The sequence below is a fragment of the Natrix helvetica genome, assembly GCF_964273705.1.
Source record: "Natrix helvetica genome assembly, chromosome: 5".
In the NCBI taxonomy this organism is placed as follows: domain Eukaryota; kingdom Metazoa; phylum Chordata; class Lepidosauria; order Squamata; family Natricidae; genus Natrix; species Natrix helvetica.
This window is the reverse complement of record NC_138551.1, coordinates 2,926,408-2,948,282: the sequence shown is the minus strand read 5'-3', so window position 1 is coordinate 2,948,282 and position 21,875 is coordinate 2,926,408. Positions and strand designations below refer to the sequence as shown.

The 21,875-nt window shown below is 47.6% G+C and overlaps 1 protein-coding gene across 1 annotated transcript; it reads left to right on the top strand.

Moving 5' to 3' along the window:
* On the top strand, nt 1–19,658 carry SLC51A (solute carrier family 51 member A). The gene is made up of 9 exons (XM_081956132.1): nt 1–161; nt 5,545–5,639; nt 7,058–7,212; nt 8,104–8,177; nt 10,231–10,389; nt 12,716–12,827; nt 13,814–13,960; nt 16,892–16,997; nt 18,916–19,658. Exons 1-9 carry the CDS (start codon nt 106–108, stop codon nt 19,050–19,052), a joined length of 1,041 nt encoding a protein of 346 aa, XP_081812258.1. The 5' UTR covers nt 1–105; the 3' UTR covers nt 19,053–19,658.
* Nucleotides 19,659–21,875: the final 2,217 nt, after the last annotated feature.

The following is a 21,875-nucleotide window of genomic DNA, read 5'->3' as shown; positions in this document are numbered from 1 at the left end:
CCCCAGTTGGCTGGAGAAAGCTGAGCTTCCCGGAACACCAGATCTCTTTTAGCGGCTGCTTCTCGGGAGATAAAGAAGATCTGATCAGCCTGCAAGAAGCCACCGATGCAAGCCAGCATGGAAGAAGACCTCCCTTTGGAGAACCTGATGCCAAATCCGGGGTAGGCAGCTTTCTTTTCATTTAAGAACTGGTTTGGTGCAGTGGTTAAATGGAATACTGGTAGAACACAATAGAACAGAATAGGAGAGTTGGAAGGGACCCTGGAGGTCTTCTAGTCCAACCCCCTGCCTAGGCAGGAAACCCTACACCACTTCAGACAAATGGCTATGCAACATCTTCTTAAAAACATCCAGTGTTGGAGCATTTACAACTTCTGGAGGAAAAATGCTCCACTGATTAATTTTTCTCCCTGTTAGGAAATGTCTCCTTAGTTCTAGGTTGGTTAGTTCCCATCCCTTGCTTCTTATCTTGGCTTCTGGTGCGTTTACGGATTAACGGAGATGGAAGGGACCATGTAGGTCATCTAGACCATCCCACCCCTCCACACCCAAGCAGGAGGCCCTGCACCATTTCTGACAAAATGGCAGTTCAGTCTCTTCTTGAAAGCCTTCAGTGATGGTGGACAACTCCACTGTGGTTAGTCTGTCCCCTGGACAGAGAATAGAATAAAATATGGAATAGAATAACAGAGTTGGAAGGGACCTTGGAGATCTTCTAGTCCAGTCCCTTGCTCAGGCAGGAAACACAATTGCATTTCAGAGAAATGGTTGTCCAATCTCTTAATAAAAACCTACATTTATAACTTCTGGAGGCAATTTCTGTTCCACTGATTAATTGTCCTAACTGCCAGGAAATTTCTCCTCAGTTCTAAGTTGCTTCTCTCCTTGATTAGTTTCCGTCTGTTGCTTCATGTTTTGCCCTGAGGTGTTCTGGAGAATAGTTTGACTCCCTCTTCTTTGTGGCAACCCCTGAGATATTGGAACAATGCTATCATGTCTCCCCTGGTCCTTCTTTTCATTAAACTAGACATACCCAATTCCAACAACCTTTATATATTTTAACCTCCGGGCTAGGAACGGGGAAGCTCTGAGTTCTAGTCCTGCCTTAGAGAGAAAAACCAGCTGTTTGACTTTGCGCCAGTCCTTTCTCTCAGCCCCGGGAGGAAAGAGGCCAGGTTTTTCCCCCCAGCGTTTTGTCATTTTCTCTCTCTCTTGCAATCGGTAAATAGCATTTGGAAGGACAGGTTGCCCTCAACTTAAAAAGCAGGGGCTTCTCCAGGCAATTGTCAGCTCAAGGGACTCAAAGACACCAGAAGGAAGAAAAATGTCCGTGGAGATTCTCAGTTATCCAGGTCACAATTGTCCCAAAGGTGCTTTTCCCAAAAGGCAACTGGATTGTCTTGGTTTGTTTGTTTTTTCCTTTGCAAAGGTTTGGGTTCAGTCAGAACTGAAGAAGCTTCTTGGATGAGAAGCGAAACGTTTTCAAGGGAAAAAAAACCCCAAACAATATCCATGTCCAAATAAAGAATATCCATGTCTAGGGTATGTCTAGTTTAGGGAAAAGAAGGACCGGAGGGGGCATGATAGCAATCTTCTAATATTTGAAGGGCTGCCCCAAAGAAGAGGAAGTCAAGCTACTCTCCAAAGCACCTGAGGGCAGAACAAGAAGCAACTGATGAAAACTAATCAAGGAGAGAAGCAACTTAGAATTTAGGAGAAACTTCCTGACAGTGAGAACAATTAATCAGTGGAACAGAATTTGCCTCCAGAAGTTATGAATGCCCCAACACTGGAAGTTTTTAACAAAAGACTGAGCAACCATTTGCCTGAAATTATATGGGCTCTCTTGCATGACCAGGGGGTTGGACTAGAAGATCTCTGGGATCCCTTCCAATCTGTCATTCTATATTCTAGTTGCTTTTTGAAAAGGCACCTTTGTTTACCTATGAATGAATGTTTAAGGGAACTAGGTATGTCTAGTCTGATAAAGAGAAGGATTAGGAGGGAATTCTGAACAGTCTTCCAGTAGTTGGGGACTGTCCCAGAGAATCACAGAATAAAAGAGGGACCTTGGAGGTCCTCTAGTACAACCCACTGCTCAAGCAGGAAACCTTATAACCGTGATGGCAAACCTATGGGCACATACACCGTTGCCAGCTGCTCTTCTGGTTTCTGGCCAGCTGTTCTCCATGGGCACCGGAGCACGGGAAAACAGCCCAAAAATGTCCCCCAAACCAGCCAAAAAGCAGGGTGTTTGGGGGGGGGCTGTTTTCAGGGCGTTTTTCGAGCCATTTTTGCATGCCGGCCAGTTGGACTTCACAAGCACTGGAGCTCTGGAAAGCAAACAAAAAAACCAGCCAAACACCCCAGGCTATTTTCCAGGCTGTTCGGCCTGTTTGGCCTGTTTGCCACCCCCCAACCCCCAGAAATACTCTGCAGGCTTCAGCAGGGCTGGGGGAAGGCAATAATACCCCCGTTTTTGCAAAAAATGGGTCATTTTCCATTCATTTTTCGCAAAAATTGGGGTGTTTTTGCCATCCCCCAGCCCTGCTGAAGCTTGCAGAGCAGGGGGGAAATCCAGCAGGTTCTGATAGGTTCTGGAGAACCAGTAGCGGAAATTTTGAGTAGTTTGGAGAACCAGTAGTGGAAATTATGAGTAGTTCGGAGAACCGGTAGCGGAAATTTTGAGTAGTTCGGAGAACCGGTAGCGGAAATTTTGAGTAGTTTGGAGAACCGGTAGCGGAAATTTTGAGTAGTTTGGAGAACTGGTAGTGGAAATTTTGAGTAGTTCGGAGAACCGGTAGCGGAAATTTTGAGTAGTTTGGAGAACCGGTAGCGGAAATTTTGAGTAGTTTGGAGAACCGGTAGCGGAAATTTTGAGTAGTTTGGAGAACTGGTAGTGGAAATTTTGAGTAGTTTGGAGAACCGGTAGCGGAAATTTTGAGTAGTTTGGAGAACCGGTAGTGGAAATTTTGAGTAGTTTGGAGAACCGGTAGCGGAAATTTTGAGTAGTTTGGAGAACTGGTAGTGGAAATTTTGAGTAGTTTGGAGAACCGGTAGCGGAAATTTTGAGTAGTTTGGAGAACCGGTAGCGGAAATTTTGAGTAGTTTGGAGAACTGGTAGTGGAAATTTTGAGTAGTTTGGAGAACCGGTAGCGGAAATTTTGAGTAGTTTGGAGAACCGGTAGTGGAAATTTTGAGTAGTTTGGAGAACCGGTAGCGGAAATTTTGAGTAGTTTGGAGAACCGGTAGTGGAAATTTTGAGTAGTTTGGAGAACCGGTAGCGGAAATTTTGAGTAGTTTGGAGAACCGGTAGCGGAAATTTTGAGTAGTTTGGAGAACCGGTAGCGGAAATTTTGAGTAGTTTGGAGAACCGGTAGCGGAAATTTTGAGTAGTTCGGAGAACTGGTAGTGGAAATTTTGAGTAGTTTGGAGAACCGGTAATGGAAATTTTGAGTTGTTCGGACAACTGGTAGTGGAAATTTTGAGTAGTTCGGACAACTAGTAGCGGAAATTCTGAGTAGTTTACTGAACTGGTAGCGGAAATTTTGAGTAGTTTACTGAACCGGTAGTGGAAATTTTGAGTAGTTCGGAGAACCGGTAGCGGAAATTTTGAGTAGTTTGGAGAACCAGTAGTGGAAATTTTGAGTAGTTCAGAGAACCAGTAGCAGAAATTATGAGTAGTCCGGAGAACTGGTAGTGGAAATTTTGAGTAGTTCGGAGAACCAGTAGCAGAAATTATGAGTAGTCCGGAGAACTGGTAGTGGAAATTTTGAGTAGTTCAGAGAACCAGTAGCAGAAATTATGAGTAGTCCGGAGAACCGGTAGCGCAAATTTTGAGTAGTTTGGAGAACCAGTAGCAGAAATTATGAGTAGTCCGGAGAACCGGTAGCGGAAATTTTGAGTAGTTCGGAGAACCGGTAGCAGAAATTATGAGTAGTCTGGAGAACCGGTAGCGGAAATTTTGAGTAGTTCAGAGAACCAGTAGCAGAAATTATGAATAGTCCGGAGAACTGGTAGTGGAAATTTTGAGTAGTTCGGAGAACCAGTAGCAGAAATTATGAGTAGTCCGGAGAACTGGTAGTGGAAATTTTGAGTAGTTCGGAGAACCAGTAGCAGAAATTATGAGTAGTCCGGAGAACTGGTAGTGGAAATTTTGAGTAGTTCAGAGAACCAGTAGCAGAAAGTTTGGGTAGGTTGGAGAACCGGTAGCGGAAATTTTGAGTAGTTCGGAGAACCAGTAGCAGAAATTATGAATAGTCCGGAGAACTGGTAGTGGAAATTTTGAGTAGTTCGGAGAACCAGTAGCAGAAATTATGAGTAGTCCGGAGAACTGGTAGTGGAAATTTTGAGTAGTTCGGAGAACCAGTAGCAGAAATTATGAGTAGTCCGGAGAACTGGTAGTGGAAATTTTGAGTAGTTCGGAGAACCGGTAGCAGAAAGTTTGGGTAGGTTGGAGAACCGGTAGCGGAAATTTTGAGTAGTTTGGAAAACCGGTAGCAGAAAGTTTGGGTAGTTCGGACAACCGGTAGTGGAAATTTTGAATAGTTCGGAGAACCGGTAATGGAAATTTTGAGTAGTTTGGGCAACTGGTAGCGGAAATTTTGAGTAGTTTACTGAACCGGTAGTGGAAATTCTGAGTAGTTCGGACAACCGGTAGTGGAAATTTTGAGTAGTTTGGAGAACCGGTAATGGAAATTTTGAGTAGTTCGGAGAACCGGTAGCGGAAATTTTGAGTAGTTTGGAGAACCGGTAGCAGAAATCTTGAGTAGTTTGGACAACCGGTAGTGGAAATTTTGGGTAGTTCAGAGAACCAGCAAATACCACCTCTGGCTGGTCCCAGAGTGGGGAGGGAATGGAGATTTTGCAGTATCCTTCCCCTGTCACGCCCACCAAGCCACGCCCACAGAACCAGTAGTAAATAAAATGGTGCAGAGTGTTCCTGGGGGCTGCGGAGAGAGGGGGCGGTCTAGAAATTTAATAAATTATTATTATTATTAAAAACTTTTTTGTCTTACTGGGGAGTTTGCAGGTGCTCCCTTAGCTCTGACGAGGATGGAGGCCTTCCCCCCTCCCCCACATCACAACTTTTTGCCACCGTTTCGGTGGGCGTGGCTTGGTGAAGGGGTCATGTGACTGAGTGTGTGTGAGTGACGCCAAGTTGGCCACGCCCAGTCATTCACATGTCCCCCCCCCCCCCCACATCTAGCTACAGCCACCGAACCGTTAGTAAAAAAATTTGAAACCCACCCATGGATCCAAGTAGGTAACATCATCAGTACTAGAACGGAGAGGGGTTTGCACTCTTTTTACACACGAGTAAGAAAACAAGCCAATTCACCAGCGGTTGCTTCCCTCAAATCAATCCAAATGCAAATAAATGCTTGGATGGGTAAAAATAATTCTAAACTAGCTAACCAAAGAAACAGTCCATTTTTTTGTGTGGTTTTTTTTTGGTCTGGACGGGATGTACAAACCCCGGAGAGGATGAGGAGGAATCTTGTACGTTTCATTTGAACTCTGGTTTTTCATTCTTTTTGGCAGTTTATCCCTGGATTTGATTCATCTGCTGATTGACAACTTCAGCGTCCCTGTTGCGTGTTTCTCCCACCCGCCTTCTGCACTGCAGCTGCTGCGACGTAAGACACACCGAAGGCGGAGGCCACACAATAGGAGGAGTCTTATAATTGTTAACAGATTAACAGAGTTGGAAGGGACCTTGCAGGTCATCTAGTCCAACCCCCTGCCCAAGCAGGAGACCCTACATCTCCCTCTACCGAGGATCAAACTCACAACCTCCTGATTGTTAGGGCAAGAGCTCCACCTCTAGGCCACAGCAGCAGGTGCTGTACATTTAGGGCCCGTCAGGACTTACAACACTACAGATGGTCCTCGACATACGAACCACGATTGAGCCCAAAATTCCCGCTGCTAAGGGACACATTGGCTAAGTCTCCTTTTTATGACCTTTCTTGACACCCAGTTGTTAAGTGAATCGGATTGACTTGGCTGGTCAGAAGGTCGCAAAAGGGGACCACGCGACATTACGACCGCCATAAATACAAGTCAGTTTCCAATTGTCCGAATTTTGATCGCGTGGGAAGCTGGAATCAATGGCCATAAATCTGACAAAAGTCAGTTCATACGTCAGCTTTTTCAGTGTTGTTGTCACTTCGGACGGTCCCTAAATGAACGGTTGTAAGTTGAGGATTACCTGTCCTGAAAAATGTGAAGTGCGACTGTTTTTCACGCCGGGGACTGTGGTCACGTTGTCAAAACCTCCTGGTGACTGACACCAAGTCGCTCAGCTGAATTTGGATTGCGTGAGCATGGGGAGGCTGAAACAGCTCTCTTGCCTTTTGCTTCTGTGCAGGCACAATTTTCGTTGTAATGCGTGTGCAGCACGCCTCAAACACGTGAAGCGCGCGGGGCGTGTCCCTGAGCAAACTGGCAGTAGTCTCTGCTGGAACCCAACCCTGAGTCCTAAGTGTGAAAAACGGTTGTAAGTCACTTTTTTCACCGTTGTTGTCACTTTGAACGGTCACTAAATGAATTGTTGTAAATCAAGGACTACCGATAACTTCTTCGGTCTATATATATATATAAGAACGTCTCTGTGTGTGCCCATGTGTCCCAGCATAACTCTGGAACGCCTGGAGCAATTTCAACCAAGCTTGGTACACAGATGACTTACCCTCTGGAAACAAACAATGTGGGGGTAAGACGCCCCTAAAGCCACTCAGGGTGGGTGTTCTGTTAAGATGCAGCCTGTTGTGCCTTAAAATGGCTTCTACCGTACTACTGAAAAATGGCTTCTTCTGTACAGCGCAGTGGAGTTGCCATGGTAAAGGCTTCACAGTACTCCACAAGGGGGGGCTCCCTCTGGTAAGGGGGGGAAAAAACCCAACGTTAGCAATCAGCTAGTTAGCTTTAATCCATTAGATAGTTTTTCCTAGCTTGCTACCAGGTGCAAAGGCAGGGCAGGGCCGCTTGGCTCTCTGTGGGGGAAGCTGAGCCTTTTTCGCTGCTAAAGGTTCAAATGTGTTGGCGGTTGCAGAGAACAACTTTGTGGATCTGTCCATCATCGGCATGGCGACCTTCCTGACCCTGGTGTCCGTGGTCATCTTCGTGGAGGACGCTGTCTATCTCTCCAAGAAGACCCGTTGCTTCTCCAAGATGAAAACCCTCATCTGGAGCAGCTCAGCCCCTACGGTGAGCACCCAGCATGGCTCTCTGGCAACCAATAAAGGAGGAGGAGGAGGAGGAGGAGGAGGAGGAGGAGGAGGAGGAGGAGGAGGAGGAGGAGGAGGAGGAGGAGGAGGAGGAGGAGGAGGAGAGGAGAATGGGTGGTGGTGGTGGAGGAGGAGGATTGTGGGGTCCTTGGTGCTCTCTGAGCTTGGTGGTTTTTTTTTACAGACGTTTCAATACCCAACTAGGTAACAGCATCAGAGCTAGAAAGTTGAACGCTAACCCTTCTCCCTTCTAGCCCTGATGATGTTACCTTGTTGGGTAATGAAATGTATGCAAGAGAACCACCGAGCTCAGAGAGCAACTGGGAAGCGGTATATAAGTCTAAGAGCTATTGCTGTTCCTCCCTCCCTCCTTCCTTTCCTTTCCTTTCCTTTCCTTGGTTAAAGTGCATTGTTGCAGCCAAACTCTGCCCACTGCCAGCAGTTCGATCCTGACCGGCTCAAGGTTGACTCAGTCTTCCGTCCTTCCGAGGTGGGTCAAATGAGGACCCAGATTGTTGGGGGCAAGAGGCTGGCTCTGGAAACCGCTTAGAAAGGGCTGGAAAGCACTGGGAAGCGGTACACAAGTGTAGCTGCAATTGCTATTATTCTGTTTGAAGCCATTTTAGCTGCCAGAATTGCTACTGCAAGCCAAAACTCTCGTTGTGGCTACTCAGGAGGCAGGATCCTAGCCCATACCTGGTGGGCACCCAGTTGGAGAGGCTGATTTTCTAAAAAAATCTTTTTGGCTTGCAAGCCGTCTGCCCAACAGTTCCAAAAACGAAGGCTGGTTTTAGATGCCCTCTGCCTGGGGGTCTCCGGCCACAGCCCCCCAGGTCCCATGCTGTTATGCTTTCTTTCCTTTCCCTGCTAGGCCGTCTCGGTCTTCTGCCTGCTTGGACTGTGGGTGCCCCGGGCCATGACGTACGTGGAGATGGCCATTGGCTCGTGAGTATCTCTCTCCAGGGTGACCTTCTGGAGGAATCCTGGTGGAATTGACACTCAGGAGGAGCCCTGGGGCTGAGGCTGGACCGGTGGGCCCTTTCGGATGAACGTGGATGGAGAGATGGCTGGAGACCTTGAGATGAAGGATGGGGTAGTAGAACATAAAATCCTTGGGCTGGAAGGGATCCTGGAGGTCTTCTAGTCCACCCCCTGCTGAAGATCATAGAATCCTAGGGCTGGAAGGGATCTTGGAGGTCTTCTAGTCCACCCCCTGCTGAAGATCATAGAATCCTAGGGCTGGAAGTGATCTTGGAGGTCTTCTAGTCCACCCCCTTCACAGAATCCTAGGGCTGGAAGGGATCCTGGAGGTCTTCTAGTCCACCCCCTGCTGAAGATCATAGAATCCTAGGGCTGGAAGGGATCCTGGAGGTCTTCTAGTCCACCCCCTGCTGAAGATCATAGAATCCTAGGGCTGGAAGGGATCCTGGAGGTCTTCTAGTCCACCCCCTGCTGAAGATCATAGAATCCTACGGTTGGAAGGGATCCTGGAGGTCTTCTAGTCCACCCCCTGCTGAAGATCATAGAATCCTAGGGCTGGAAAGGATCTTGGAGGTCTTCTAGTCCAGTGTTTTTCAACCTTGGCAACTTGAAGATGTCTGGACTTCAACTCCCAGAATTCCCCAGCCAGCATTCGCTGGCTGGGGAATTCTGGGAGTTGAAGTCCAGACATCTTCAAGTTGCCAAGGTTGAAAAACACTGTTCTAGTCCACCCCCTGCTGAAGATCATAGAATCCTAGGGTTGGAAGGGACCTTGGAGGTCTTCTAGTCCACCCCCTGCTGAAGATCATAGAATCCTAGGGCTGGAAAGGATCTTGGAGGTCTTCTAGTCCACCCCCTGCTGAAGATCATAGAATCCTAGGGCTGGAAGGGACCTTGGAGTTTTTCTAGTCCACCCCCTGCTGAAGATCATAGAATCCTAGGGCTGGAAAGGATCTTGGAGGTCTTCTAGTCCACCCCCTGCTGAAGATCATAGAATCCTAGGGCTGGAAGGGACCTTGGAGGTCTTCTAGTCCACCCCCTGCTGAAGATCATAGAATCCTAGGGCTGGAAGGGATCCTGGAGGTCTTCTAGTCCACCCCCTGCTGAAGATAATAGAATCCTAGGGCTGGAAGGGACCTTGCAGGTCTTCTACTCCAACCTCCTGCTCAAGCCAGGAACCTTATACCATCTCAGATAAATGGTGGTCCAATCTATTCTTGAAAACCTCCAGTGATGGAGCAATTCTGGAAAGCAAGTTCTTCCATCGATTAATTGTTCTGTCAGAAGATCGCTGGACCTCATGCTTGGGGTGAGCAACCCCCGTCCATCACACCTGGATCTTTTCATATACAATATATAAAATGTTGGGTTTTTTTATAGAAAGAGATGATTTGGGAGTTGGAGGCTAAAACATAGAAGAAGAAACCTGTCCTTCAACACATAAAACAGAGCCACAAGCTTGTTCTGACATTCTTTATGAAGTTTCAGTACCACTTTGGTGGGGCAATTGGAACACTGCATCCAGTTTTGGTGACCACACTATGAAAAAAGATGTTGAGATTCTAGAAAGAGTACAGAGAAGAGCAACAAAGATGATTTGAGGGCTGGAGGCTAAAACGCATGAAGAACGGTTGCAGGAACTGGGTATGTCTGGTTTATTGAGAAGAAGGACATGATGGTAGTCTTCCAACATTTGAGGAGCTGCCACAAGGAAGAGAGGTCAACCTATTCTCCAAAGCACCAGAAGGCAGGACAAGAAACAACGGATGGAAACAAGGAGAGAAGCAACCTGGAATGAAGGAGGAACTTCCTAACAATCCGGACAATCAATCAGTGGAACAGCTTGCCACCAGAAGTTTCATCACTGGAGGTTTCTAGGAAGAGATTGGACTGAAAGGAATAGGGTCTCCTGCTTGAGCAGAGGGTTGGACTAAAAGACCTCCAAGGCCCCTTCCAATTAATCTTCTTCTGCTCCACTATCTCTACCTAATGACAGCTCTCACTTCTCCCCACGTAGATACTTCGCCGTCTGCTTCTACCTGACGATGCTGGTTATGGTGGAAGGCTTTGGAGGGACGAAGGCCGTGCTCAAGGCCTTGAAGGACACCCCTATGCTCATCCGGACGGGCCCTTGCTGCTGCTGCTGTCCCTGTTGCCCTCCCATCACCATGACCAAGTGAGTGGCAAGGGGCAGAAGTGTCGGGCTTCCAAGTAATAACACCCATAGCAAGCAGAACTCCGAGGCAGGTCAATTCCTCAAAGAACAGTTTTATTATTTTTAAAATAATTTTTATTCAACATTTTCCCAACGTTAAAATCACAGTTAGACTTTGGCAGCTTTCCTTTGTCGTTGTTTTTCCAATTTCAAAATTTCCATTTTAAGTCCTATTGTTTTAATACATTTCCCCCCTTATTTCATAATTACTCATTTTTATAATATATACAATATTTACAACACTATTACTTTCTAAAATATATATATCATTTCCTTTTGTTATACTTTCTGTACACTTTCTAATTTTACATCTCTTTTCTAGCCATTTGTACCACCTATTCCATATCTTATAATATTCAGTTTCCTCTTTATCTTTAGTTCCATTGTTAATTTGTCCACCTTTTTTATAATCTCTGTATTTGAGGGGACATTTTGTTTGTTTCCAGTTTTGGGCCAATGGCTGCGGTAATTATATGAAGCATAATATATTGAATTTCCTTACTTATATTTCCTTTTCTTATTCCCAGAAGAAACAACTCTGGTTTCATGTCAATTTTTTGTTCCGTTATTTCCTCCAACCATTTCTGAATTTTTTGTCCAGTAACTCCCTAGCTTTGGGACATGTCCACCACATGTGACAGAAGGTCCCTTGTTGATAGTTGCATTTCCAACAGGTAAATATGAGCCAGCCGTGTGCACCAGCTGCCAAAAAAGCCAACACAGTTCTAGGCTGCATCAACAGAGGGATAGAATCAAGATCACGTGAAGTGTTAATACCACTTTATAAGGCCTTGGTAAGGCCACACTTGGAATATTCGCATTCAGTTTTGGTCACCACGATGTAGAAAGGATGTGGAGACTCTAGAAAGAGTGCAGAGAAGAGCAACAAAGAGGATTAGGGGACTGGAGACTAAAACATATGAAGAACGGTTGCAGGAACTGGGGATGAATAGTTTGATGAAAAGAAGGACCAGGGGAGACATGATAGCAGTCTTCCAATATCTCAGGGGTTGCCACAAAGAAGACGGAGTCAAACTATTCTCAAAGGCACCTGAGGGCAGAACAAGAAGCAATGGGTGGAAACTAATCAAGGAGAGAAGCAACTTAGAACTGAGGAGAAACTTCCCCACAGTTAGAACAATTAACCAGTGGAACAGAAGTTGCCTCCAGAAGTTGTGAATGCCCCAACACTGGAAGTCTTTAAGAAGATGTTGGATAGCCACTTGTCTGAAATGGTACAGAGTTTCCTGCCTAGGCAGGGGGTTGGACTAGAAGACCTCCAAGGTCCCTTCCAACTCTACTATTGTATTGTATTGTATTGTAATTCCTCAAAGAACAGTTTTATTGGGTCTATATCATACAAGTAGCTGGATACCCGTGCTTCACAACAAAACTATGTGATCAGGTTATGCAGGAGAAATTTGGTTTCACATTCCGTTGGCTGAGTGGTGGTCGGTGATTGAAACACATAAGGGAATATCACTCCTGCCGCCTTGAGTCCGGAACCACGTCCATAGGTGGAAGCCGTAGACATTTTGGTGAGGTACCGACATTTAGTACCGTAAGGAGCCCCAGATCGCTCCTGAGTGAAGGAGTGGAACGTCTGCCAGTTCGATATGAGGTAACGGAATGTGAGGCAACTGGCAATACAATACAATACAATAGCAGAGTTGGAAGGGACCTTGGAGGTCTTCTAGTCCAACCCCCTGCCTAGGCAGGGAACCCTATACCGTTTCACACAGATGGCTATCCAACATCTTCTTAAAGACTTGCAGTTGGAACAGAGTTGGACCATGGGATGGCCTGGTGGGTGTGGGGGGCAAGATCTTGAACTTCCAACTGGGTGGGGGAAACCAGGAAGCTTTTAGATTCGGGTTTCTCCAGATGGGCCAACATGGCTCTCTTCATCAATTGGAAATTTGAGCAATCCTTTGCCTCGGACCCTGATTTAATTTTGGATGCTATTTGGAACCCTGACAATTTCATTGGCAACGGGTTCATACTTATGACAGTTGCAGCACCCCGGGGTGACGTGATCCCCTTTTGCGACCTTGGGGAAGCCAGATTCACTTAACAACCGGGCGACTAACTTATCCATTGCAGTAATCCACTCAACAACTGAGCTGAGAACGGCTGTAAAAGGGAGCAAAATTCACGGAAGAAATGTCTCACTGAACAGCAGCAATCTTGGGCTCAATTGTGGTCGTAAAGCCGAGGACTCCCTGTCGTCCGGTTGCTAGAGGTTTAATCCAAGGATAATGGACTTTTCCCCATCTATTCCCTGCAGACGGAAACTCCGAGTGATGCTACTGGGCGCCTTCCAATATGCCTTCCTGAAGGTCTCCTGCACTTTCCTGGGCCTCGTCTTAAGCACCGAAGGCTTGTACGACACGGCAGATGTAAGTGGCCCCTGGCAGGTGGGAGGGGGACAACGAAGCATCCTTCCCCCTCTTTAGCGAAGAACAGAAGAAGGAGAAGAGAAAAAAGACACGAGATCGTGTTAGCCCTTTCCTTCCAAGGCTAATGGGGAGGATTTTAAGAGGTCGGTTTGGATGCAGACGTTTCATGACCCAGCTAGGATACACCATCAGTGCTAGAAGGGAGTGGGGTTTGCAGAGAGGAGGAGGAGGAGGAGGAGGAGAACTGTGGGGTCCTTGGTGCTCGCTGAGCTTCATAGTTTTCTTGCAGACGTTTCATAACCCAGCTAGACGACATCATCAATGCTAGAAGGGAGAGGGGTGTGTGGAGAGGAGAGGAGGAGGAAAAGGAGGAAGAGGACGGCTGAAAGGTCCTTGGTCCTCTCTAAGCTTGGTAGTTTTCTTGCAGACATTTCATGACCCAACGAAGTAAACTCTTCAATGAATAAGCAGGGAATAACACCAGACAAACAGTCAAGCAGAAAGCAATACCTTAATCAAAGAGCTACCAAGGGGAAAACTAAACCGTCACCAACACCGACAAGGTAAACTACTGAATATAAGCTGAGAGTCAAACCCCTCTCCCTTCTAGCATTGATGAAGTCACCTAGCTGGGTCAGGAAACGTCTGCAAGAAATCAACCAAGCTCAGAGAGCACCAAGGACCCCGCAGTCCTCCTCCTCCTCCTCCTCCTCTCTGTCAATCTCATCCCCTTCTAGCACTGATGATGTTACTTAATAGGGTCATAAAATGTCTACAAGAAAACCACCAAGCTCAGAGAGCACCAAGGACCCACAGATAACAGTTCATGCCCCCACATTTCCAGGGATTTTGGGATTGAAAGTCTGATGAACTTGGGAAACCTGGGCAAAATATTAAGAGCTCAGGAATGCCTGGATCCTTCCACTGGCCCAGCCCAGGAGCCTCTGGCGTTCAGCCTTGTTGGCATATCTTTCTCTTGCCTCTAGATTTCAGCCACAAGCGTGGCCCTTTGGATCAACACCGCCCTTGGCGTGTCTACTCTCCTTGCCCTGTGGTCGCTGGCCATCCTCTTTCGGCAAGCTAAAACTCACCTTGCAGAGCAGAACATGACGGGGAAATTCGTTTGCTTCCAGGTAATTCTAGGGGTATATGAGGTGTTGGAAGAAACGTCCTTCTGGGTTCAGCTCCAAGTGGGGAGAAAGACACTGGAAACATGGAGGCTGCTTGGAAAGATGGTTTAATGGTGGGCAGGCTTGTGATTCTGGGCAAAAAGGGAAGAGATGCTGAGAGTTGCCTGGGTTTTATGCCCTCTCTGAGCTTTTGAATTTGAGCTTGTGTTCTGATTGGTTGTCAGACGCCCCTGGGGCCACGCAGGGGCACCTCTGCAGGCTGCCCTGAGTCCCACGCTTGGTTGAGCCTTGCTAGGTGATGTGATCTTAATAATAATAATAATAATAATAATAATAATAATAATAATAATAATAATAATAATAATATATTTATTTCTTAGCCGCACCCTCTCCCGAAGGACTCGGGGCGGCGTACAATGAAACATATGAAATAAATATGGACAAAACAAACATATAACAGAGACATATACCGAGACATACACAAGGAGGAGGTCGGCTGATAAATAAAACAATTAAAATACAGTCTTTAAAAACCCCTAGATAATTAAATTAAATATAATTAAAATACCCAGTAAAAGCCCGTCAGGAGCGATATGGTTAGATCAAAGTTGAGCCAGGCCAGCTGCTTGGAATAGGTGGGTCTTGAGCTTTACACGGAAGGAGCGGAGGTCAGAGGTATTCCTAATATCCGGAGGGAGGTCATTCCACAGGGCTGGGCCCGCCACAGAGAAGGCTCTACTCCTAGGCGCCGCCCCCCGACACTGTCTTGTGGACGGCACCTTCCCAGATGCCATGTGGAGAGATGGGTAGAGGGCTTTGGGGAATTCCTCCTATGACTCTGCCCGAAGGAGGTAGATCTTTGTTATGTAGAATAGACTGGCTCAGGCCTTCATGGCCCATTGACAAAGGTGGGGATGAATTTCTGCTTTCTTTTCAGGAGAAATATTCTGCCTTTTTAATATTTCCTAAAATATTTCATTTTTCTAGGAGAGGAGTGGGTGCTAACTTCCTACAGATGGTATAGGGTCTCCTGCTTGAGCAGGGGTTGGTCTAGAAGACCTCCAAGGTCCCTTTCAGCTCCATTCTGATTAATTCTACTTTAAACCCCATTCAGCATAGAGCTAGTCCTCGACTTATGACCAGAACTGAGCCCCCCAATTTTCTGTTGCGAAAATGCAACATTTTGTTAAGCGAGTTTTCTCCTTATTTTACGGCTTTTCTTGCCACAGCTGTTGAGCGAATCGCTGCTGTTGTTAAGCTAGTAACACGGTCGTTAAGTGAGCAAGCTTCCCCATGGACTTTGTTTGCTGGAAGGTCACAAAAGGGGGCCACCTGATCCCTGGGTCACACAGCGACGGTCATAAATATGAGCCAGTTGCCAAGCCTCTGAATGTAAATCACATGACCGTGAGGAATGCTGCAACGGTCATAAGTGTGAAAAACAGCCGTGCTGCTTTTTTCAATGCCGTTGGGACTCCGCACGGTCGCTAAGCGAACTCTTGGAACCGTTGTTACAATGTTGTACCACGGACTTGGGCTGGTCAGGAGGTCGCAAAAAGAGGATCACGTGACTTTGGGACCCTGTAAGTGAGGAGGGGCAATTGGTGTCTTGAGGTGGGGACGGGGGTCTTTGGGTGTTAAGTTGGATTTGCTTTATTCGGTATTAGAAAAGAATAAAATGCCAGGAGGTTGCAGGGCCTCCTGCTCAAACCGGGGGCTGGACTAGAAGATCTCCAATGTCCCTTCCTTCGCTGGGACCTTTCCCCTAAGCAGGCTTCTTGATTCACCCCACCCCAAAACCCCAACAAGAGGGGATTCAATCTCATCCATCCAACATTGCCGATAAATGCACTAGAAACAATAAATAAATAAATAAATAAATTCTTTCCGTCCATTTTGCAAGATGTTTTAAGGGAAGGAGGAAACTTAAAAAGAAATATAAACAGTCAACCGCACTGTATACACCAGGGGTGTCCAAACTTGGGAACTTTAAGACTTGTGGACTTCAACTCCCAGAATTCCCCAGCCAGCCATGCTGGCTGGGGAATTCTGAGAGTTGAAGTCCACAAGTCTTAAAGTTCCCAAGTTTGGACACCCCTGGTATACACTTATAAAAGTTCATCTATGTTACTTGGACGATCCCTTAAAATATGAGCCAACTGTGTGCGGCAGCAGCCAAAAAAGCGAATAGTATCCTGGGTGGTATAAACAGAGGCACCAAATCAAAACTACGTGAAGGATTAGTACCCCTTTTGTAAAGCCTTAGTAAGGCCACCGCTGGAATCCTGCATCCAGGTTTGGTCACCGTGTTACAAAACCAACGTGGAGACTTTGCAAAAAGTGCCGAGAAGAGCAATTGAAGTGATCGAAGGCCTGGAGATCAAAAGATAGGAAGAACGGTTGCAGGAATTGGGTTAGAGAAAATTGGGGACGTGAGAGCAAATCGTCCAGTATTTGAGGGGCTTCCCCCAAAGAGGAGGGGGGTCAGCTTATTTTCCAAAGTACCCGAAGGCATGGCAGGAAGCAACGGATGGAAACGAAATCAAGGAGCGAAGCAATCTAGAACTAAGCAGAAAGTTCCCAACAGTGACAACAATCAACCAGTGGAACCCCTTGCCACCAGAAGTTGTGGGTGCTCCATAGGGGTGGGGTGGGGGTGTTCAGCCAGCGTTACTGCCGGTTTTCTCACGTGCTGAACAGGGCCTCTGGAACCTGGAGAAGGCTTGCGCTTGCATGCGCGGGGGAAAGTTGGGTGGGTAGATTGGGCACATGCGCACAATTTTGGCACGCCGTAAGAAAAAGGTTCACCCTCACTGGTATAGGATCTCCTGCTTGAGCAGGGGGCTGGACTAGAAGACCTCTAAGGTCCCTTCCAGCTCGATTCTGATTCTGAGATGTCTCAATTGGCTCAATATCTCTCTGTTCTGCCTTCAGGTCCTCCTCATTCTGGTGGCCTTGCAGCCATCCATCTTCAGCGTCTTGGCCAACGGGGGTCAAATCGCCTGCGCCCCCCCATTCTCCTCCAGAGCCCGAGGCCAGCGTAAGTTTCGGGGAGGGGGGGGGGTTAAATCAAGATTTCCACAACCTGATCTCTTCTCCATAAGTTGCATTCCTACTCTCGTCATTCCCAGAATCCTCTGTCTCTTGCACAAAATGGCTTCTCTCAACCTAGATCTGGGTTCTAGGTTGGCTAGAATAGAGGTGCGGAATGATGGCTCCTTTATGACTTGTGGACTTCAGCTACCAGAATTCCTGAGCCTGCATGGCTGGTTGGGGAATTCTGGGAGTTGAAGTCCATCATGGCTGGTTGGGGAATTCTGGGAGTTGAAGTCCATCATGGCTGGTTGGGGAATTCTGGGAGCTGAAGTCCGTTATGGCTGATTGAGGAATTCTGGGAGTTGAAGTCCATCATGGCTGGTTGGGGAATTCTGGGAGTTGAAGTCCATTATGTTGATTGAGGAATTCTGGGAGCTGAAGTCCATCATGGCTGGTTGGGGAATTCTGGGAGCTGAAGTCCGTTATGGCTGGTTGGGGAATTCTGGGAGTTGAAGTCCATTATGTTGATTGAGGAATTCTGGGAGTTGAAGTCCATTATGTTGATTGAGGAATTCTGGAAGTTGAAGTCCATCATGGCTGGTTGGGGAATTCTGGGAGTTGAAGTCCATCATGGCTGGTTGGGGAATTCTGGGAGCTGAAGTCCATTATGGCTGGTTGAGGAATTCTGGAAGTTGAAGTCCATCATGGCTGGTTGGGGAATTCTGGGAGCTGAAGTCCGTTATGGCTGATTGAGGAATTCTGGGAGTTGAAGTCCATCATGGCTGGTTGGGGAATTCTGGGAGCTGAAGTCCGTTATGGCTGATTGAGGAATTCTGGGAGTTGAAGTCCATTATGTTGATTGAGGAATTCTGGGAGCTGAAGTCCATCATGGCTGGTTGGGGAATTCTGGGAGCTGAAGTCCGTTATGGCTGGTTGGGGAATTCTGGGAGCTGAAGTCCGTTATGGCTGATTGAGGAATTCTGGGAGTTGAAGTCCATCATGGCTGGTTGGGGAATTCTGGGAGCTGAAGTCCGTTATGGCTGATTGAGGAATTCTGGGAGTTGAAGTCCATCATGGCTGGTTGGGGAATTCTGGGAGCTGAACTCCGTTATGGCTGATTGAGGAATTCTGGGAGCTGAAGTCCATCATGGCTGGTTGGGGAATTCTGGGAGCTGAAGTCCGTTATGGCTGGTTGGGGAATTCTGGGAGTTGAAGTCCACAAGTCCTAAAAAGGACCACTCCTCACCCCTCTGCTATAATGAAACTTCCGGGATGCCCAACATTTTCCAAGTAAGGTGATGGAAAAAACTGGAGTGTATTGGAAGAAAAGTAGCAATTTGTTAGAACTAAATTTGGAAAGCCTGCAATTAATTGTGGTTACCACCTGCAAGGCTGCAGTCCTCAACTTACAACCACCGTTAAGCCCAAAATTTCTGTTGCTAAATGAGACAGTTAAGTGAGTTTTACCCCATTTTACCACCTTTCTTGCCCCTGTTGCGAAATGAATCCCTGCAGTTATTAAGTTAGTAACACGGTCGTTAAATGAATCCCGCTTCCCCATTGCCTCGGCTCATCAGAAGGTCGCAAAAGGAGACCACGTGACTCCAGGACTCTGCCACCATCCTCAATATGAGTCGGCTGCCAACGGGGGCAAGAAAAGTCTTAAGACGGGGAGCAACTCAATTAGCGACTGTCTTGCTTAGCAACGGAAATGCCTGGCCGCAAGTTGAGGACTACCTGTCGTGGCCAGCAAACTCCAGCAGCTACCAGAGTCAAATGCACCTTCCGTGTATGCAGCAACTACAGTTCCCAGCCAGCACGGCCACTGGGAACTGTAGTGCTAGAATGGATGGCTGCTTTCAAAGGGCGAAGAGATGGCTGCCTTCAATGCTAATCCTGATTTTTCAATCTTTTGCTCCAAGAAATGCATGCCCAGCTGCTGATCCTGGAAGTATTTGTCCTGGCGGTGCTGGCCAGGATATATTACCGGAAGCCGGACGACAAGCCAGGATGTTGCCTCTGCGAATCTCCAGATTACAAAGCCGGGATCAAGCAATAAAGGAGGGTCCGAGATCCAGCCCCCCCCCAACACACAAAATGCTTGTCAACCATAGCCAAATCCCACCGTACAGGTAGTCCTCGACTTAAGACCACAATTCAGCCCAAAATGTATGTCGCTGGGAAATTTGGGAAGCGAGCTTTGACCCGTTTTACGACTTACCTTGCCACCGGTGTTAAATTAGTCACACGGTCATTAAGTGAATCTGACTCCCCCCTTGAAGGTCGCAAAAGGGGATCACATGACCCGTGGACACTGCAACCGTCGTAAACATGAGTCAGTTGACAAGCATCCGAATGCAAAACACGTGACCACGGGGATGCTGCAAGGGTCGTAAGTGTGAAAAAACGGTCGTACGTCACTTTTCTCAATGCCGCTGTAAGTTCAAATGGCCACTAAGTGAACTGTTATAAGTCGAGGACTACCTCTGTACGTTTCCACGAAGCTTTGCTGCTTGCTGGTGGCACGAGAGAAATCAACCTTTGAGAAGTGGCCTTTGGACTATTGGCACAGGAACGCCTATTGTTAAAAGTGCGCAAAGCTTGCCAAATAAATTTTCCCGTTTTCCCCTCATTGGAACGAGAGAAGGGGAAGCGTGGTACTTAAGCTGCCAGGCTGGTTGTCTAGTTTGTGTGTTCAGGAACTTGCTGTCTGGGTGGGACAAATCCTTCTGGACTAAGATGAGAAACTGGGGAGGCTCATTTGTACGAATATTTCTAAAAACACTAGTTTGGGTAAGTCGGGAGAGAAACCGGGGGTGGGGGCTCCGAGTGCCATTGCTCAGACTGACTCAGGACATTCCTGTTCCTTCTGAGGACCGAGTCAGCCTGTCTCCAGAAGGTTCCTCTTAACCAGAGGTGTCAAACTCAAGGCCCGTGGGCTGGATCCGACCCACATGGGGCCCGCCCTGAAAACAGCAAAGGACCGACCTGTGGTGGGATATGACTGGTACAACCCGGTACGGGCGTACCGGTGCCTGCTGGGACCACCAGGTACTGTTTCAGTACGGTGTTCTGGAGGGCCCATTTGCCCACTCGCTCTCCTTACCACTATTTGAGCCGATCGGGGATTTCGTGCACATGCAAAGAACGTACGCCGCTTGCGCAACGCTCCGACGAGCAGCTGGAGCGTTGCGGGTGTTAAGTACGCATGCGCGAGCTGCGTGCATTCAGCTGTGGATACCGGGCCCTGTTGCAGTGTACCGGTTGCGACGGGATCCAGAACCCAGCACTGCTCTGACAGCAAAACCAGAGCTCGGGGAGGCCATGTGCTCTGCTTTCGGCCGCGACAGCAGCAAACAAAAACGGAGCTCGGAGAGGCCGTTTTCACTGGCAGAGGCTTGCGGGAGGCCGTCGCGGCCAAAAATGGAGCCTCAATGATTGACGTCGAGCTGGCCACACCCACCCTGGCCATGCCACACCTCCTGGCTCCCCAAGGTGAAACGGAACCCTGATGCGACTCTCAAGGAAATGGAGTTTGACACCTCTTGATCATTGGAAGGAGACAGGTTTTCTCAAGATAAGATAGAATTCTCTTGAAGGGAAGCCCTGCAGCGACAAAACAGCTTGCAGCGTCAATGCTAAAGGACCAGAGGGTAACAGAGAGACTTCGGAGGGGATCCTGAGCTTGGTGGTTTTCTTGCAGACGTTTCATGACCCGAGTAGGTAACATCATCAGTACTAGAAGGGAGTGGGGTTCTCCGGAGGAGGAAGAGGACTGTGGAGTGCTTGATGCTCTCTGAGATTTGTGGCTTCCTTGCAGATGTTTCATGACCCAACTAGATAATGTCACCTGTGCTAGAAAGGAGGGGATGTGTGGAAGGAAGGAAGGAGACAACTGTGGGGTCCTTGATGCTAAGCTGGGTGGTTTTCTTTCAGGTGTTTCATGACCCAACGAGGAAACATCAGAAGTGCTAGAAGGGAGTGGAGTTTGTGGAAGGAAAGGAAGGGAGGAAGAGGAAAGAAAAGGAAAGTGGAGGGGAAGGATGAAAGGAAAAGAAAAGGAAAGCAGAAGAGAAGGAAGATAGGGGAAAGAAAAGGGAAGTGGAAGGGAAGGAATGGAAAGGAAGGGATAAAGGGGAAAGAAAAGGAAAGAGGAAGGAAGGGGAAAGAAAGGGATGAAGAGGAAAGAAAAGGAAAAGGGAAGGGAAGGAAGTGGAAGGGAAGGAAGGGATGAAGAGGAAAGAAAAGGAAAGTGGAAGGGAAGGAAGAAAAGGAAGGGATGAAGAGGAAAGAAAAGGAAAGTGGAAGGGAAGGAAGTGGAAGAAAAGGAAGGGATGAAGAGGAAAGAAAAGGAAAGGAGAAGGGAAGGAAGTGGAAGAAAAGGAAGGGATGAAGAGGAAAGAAGGAAAGGAGAAGGGAAGGAAGGGGAAGGAAAGGAAGGGATGAAGAGGAAAGAAAAGGAAAGGAGAAGGGAAGGAAGGCGAAGGAAAGGATGAAGGGGAAAGAAACAGAAAGGGGAAGGGAAGGGAAGGAAGGGAAGGAGGAGGAGGAGAAAGACTTTGGTGCTCACTGATTTTGGTTGTTTTCTTGCAAACGTTTCATTACCAAACTAAGTAACCTCATCAGTGCTAGGAGTGGGGCTTGCTCTCATTTATCTTCTACCTAGTCACTTGCCCTGTCCATTGTTGGTGGAAACGGAGCTTCTTTGCTTGAGCTGCTGGCACTTGGGGCAGGAGTGGGTGCCTCCTGCCTCGGGAAGGGACTCACAAAGCCGCCAGACCTCAAACAATCCTCCGAAGTCGCAGGAAGGAAGCCGGAAGAGAACGGAGGCCCGGCCCAACCCCAAAAATGCCATCCAGACCCAGAAAAACCCACAGAGACC

What these genes read in the sequence shown, in the direction of transcription:
- SLC51A (XM_081956132.1), top strand. Translation starts at nt 106, where the DNA reads ATGCAAGCCAGCATGGAAGAAGACCTCCCTTTGGAGAACCTGATGCCA. An exon ending in CCTCCCATCACCATGACCAA is followed by an intron (nt 10,390 to 12,715) that starts GTGAGTGGCAAG and finishes TATTCCCTGCAG; the next exon opens with ACGGAAACTCCGAGTGATGC. An exon ending in GGAAATTCGTTTGCTTCCAG is followed by an intron (nt 13,961 to 16,891) that starts GTAATTCTAGGG and finishes TTCTGCCTTCAG; the next exon opens with GTCCTCCTCATTCTGGTGGC.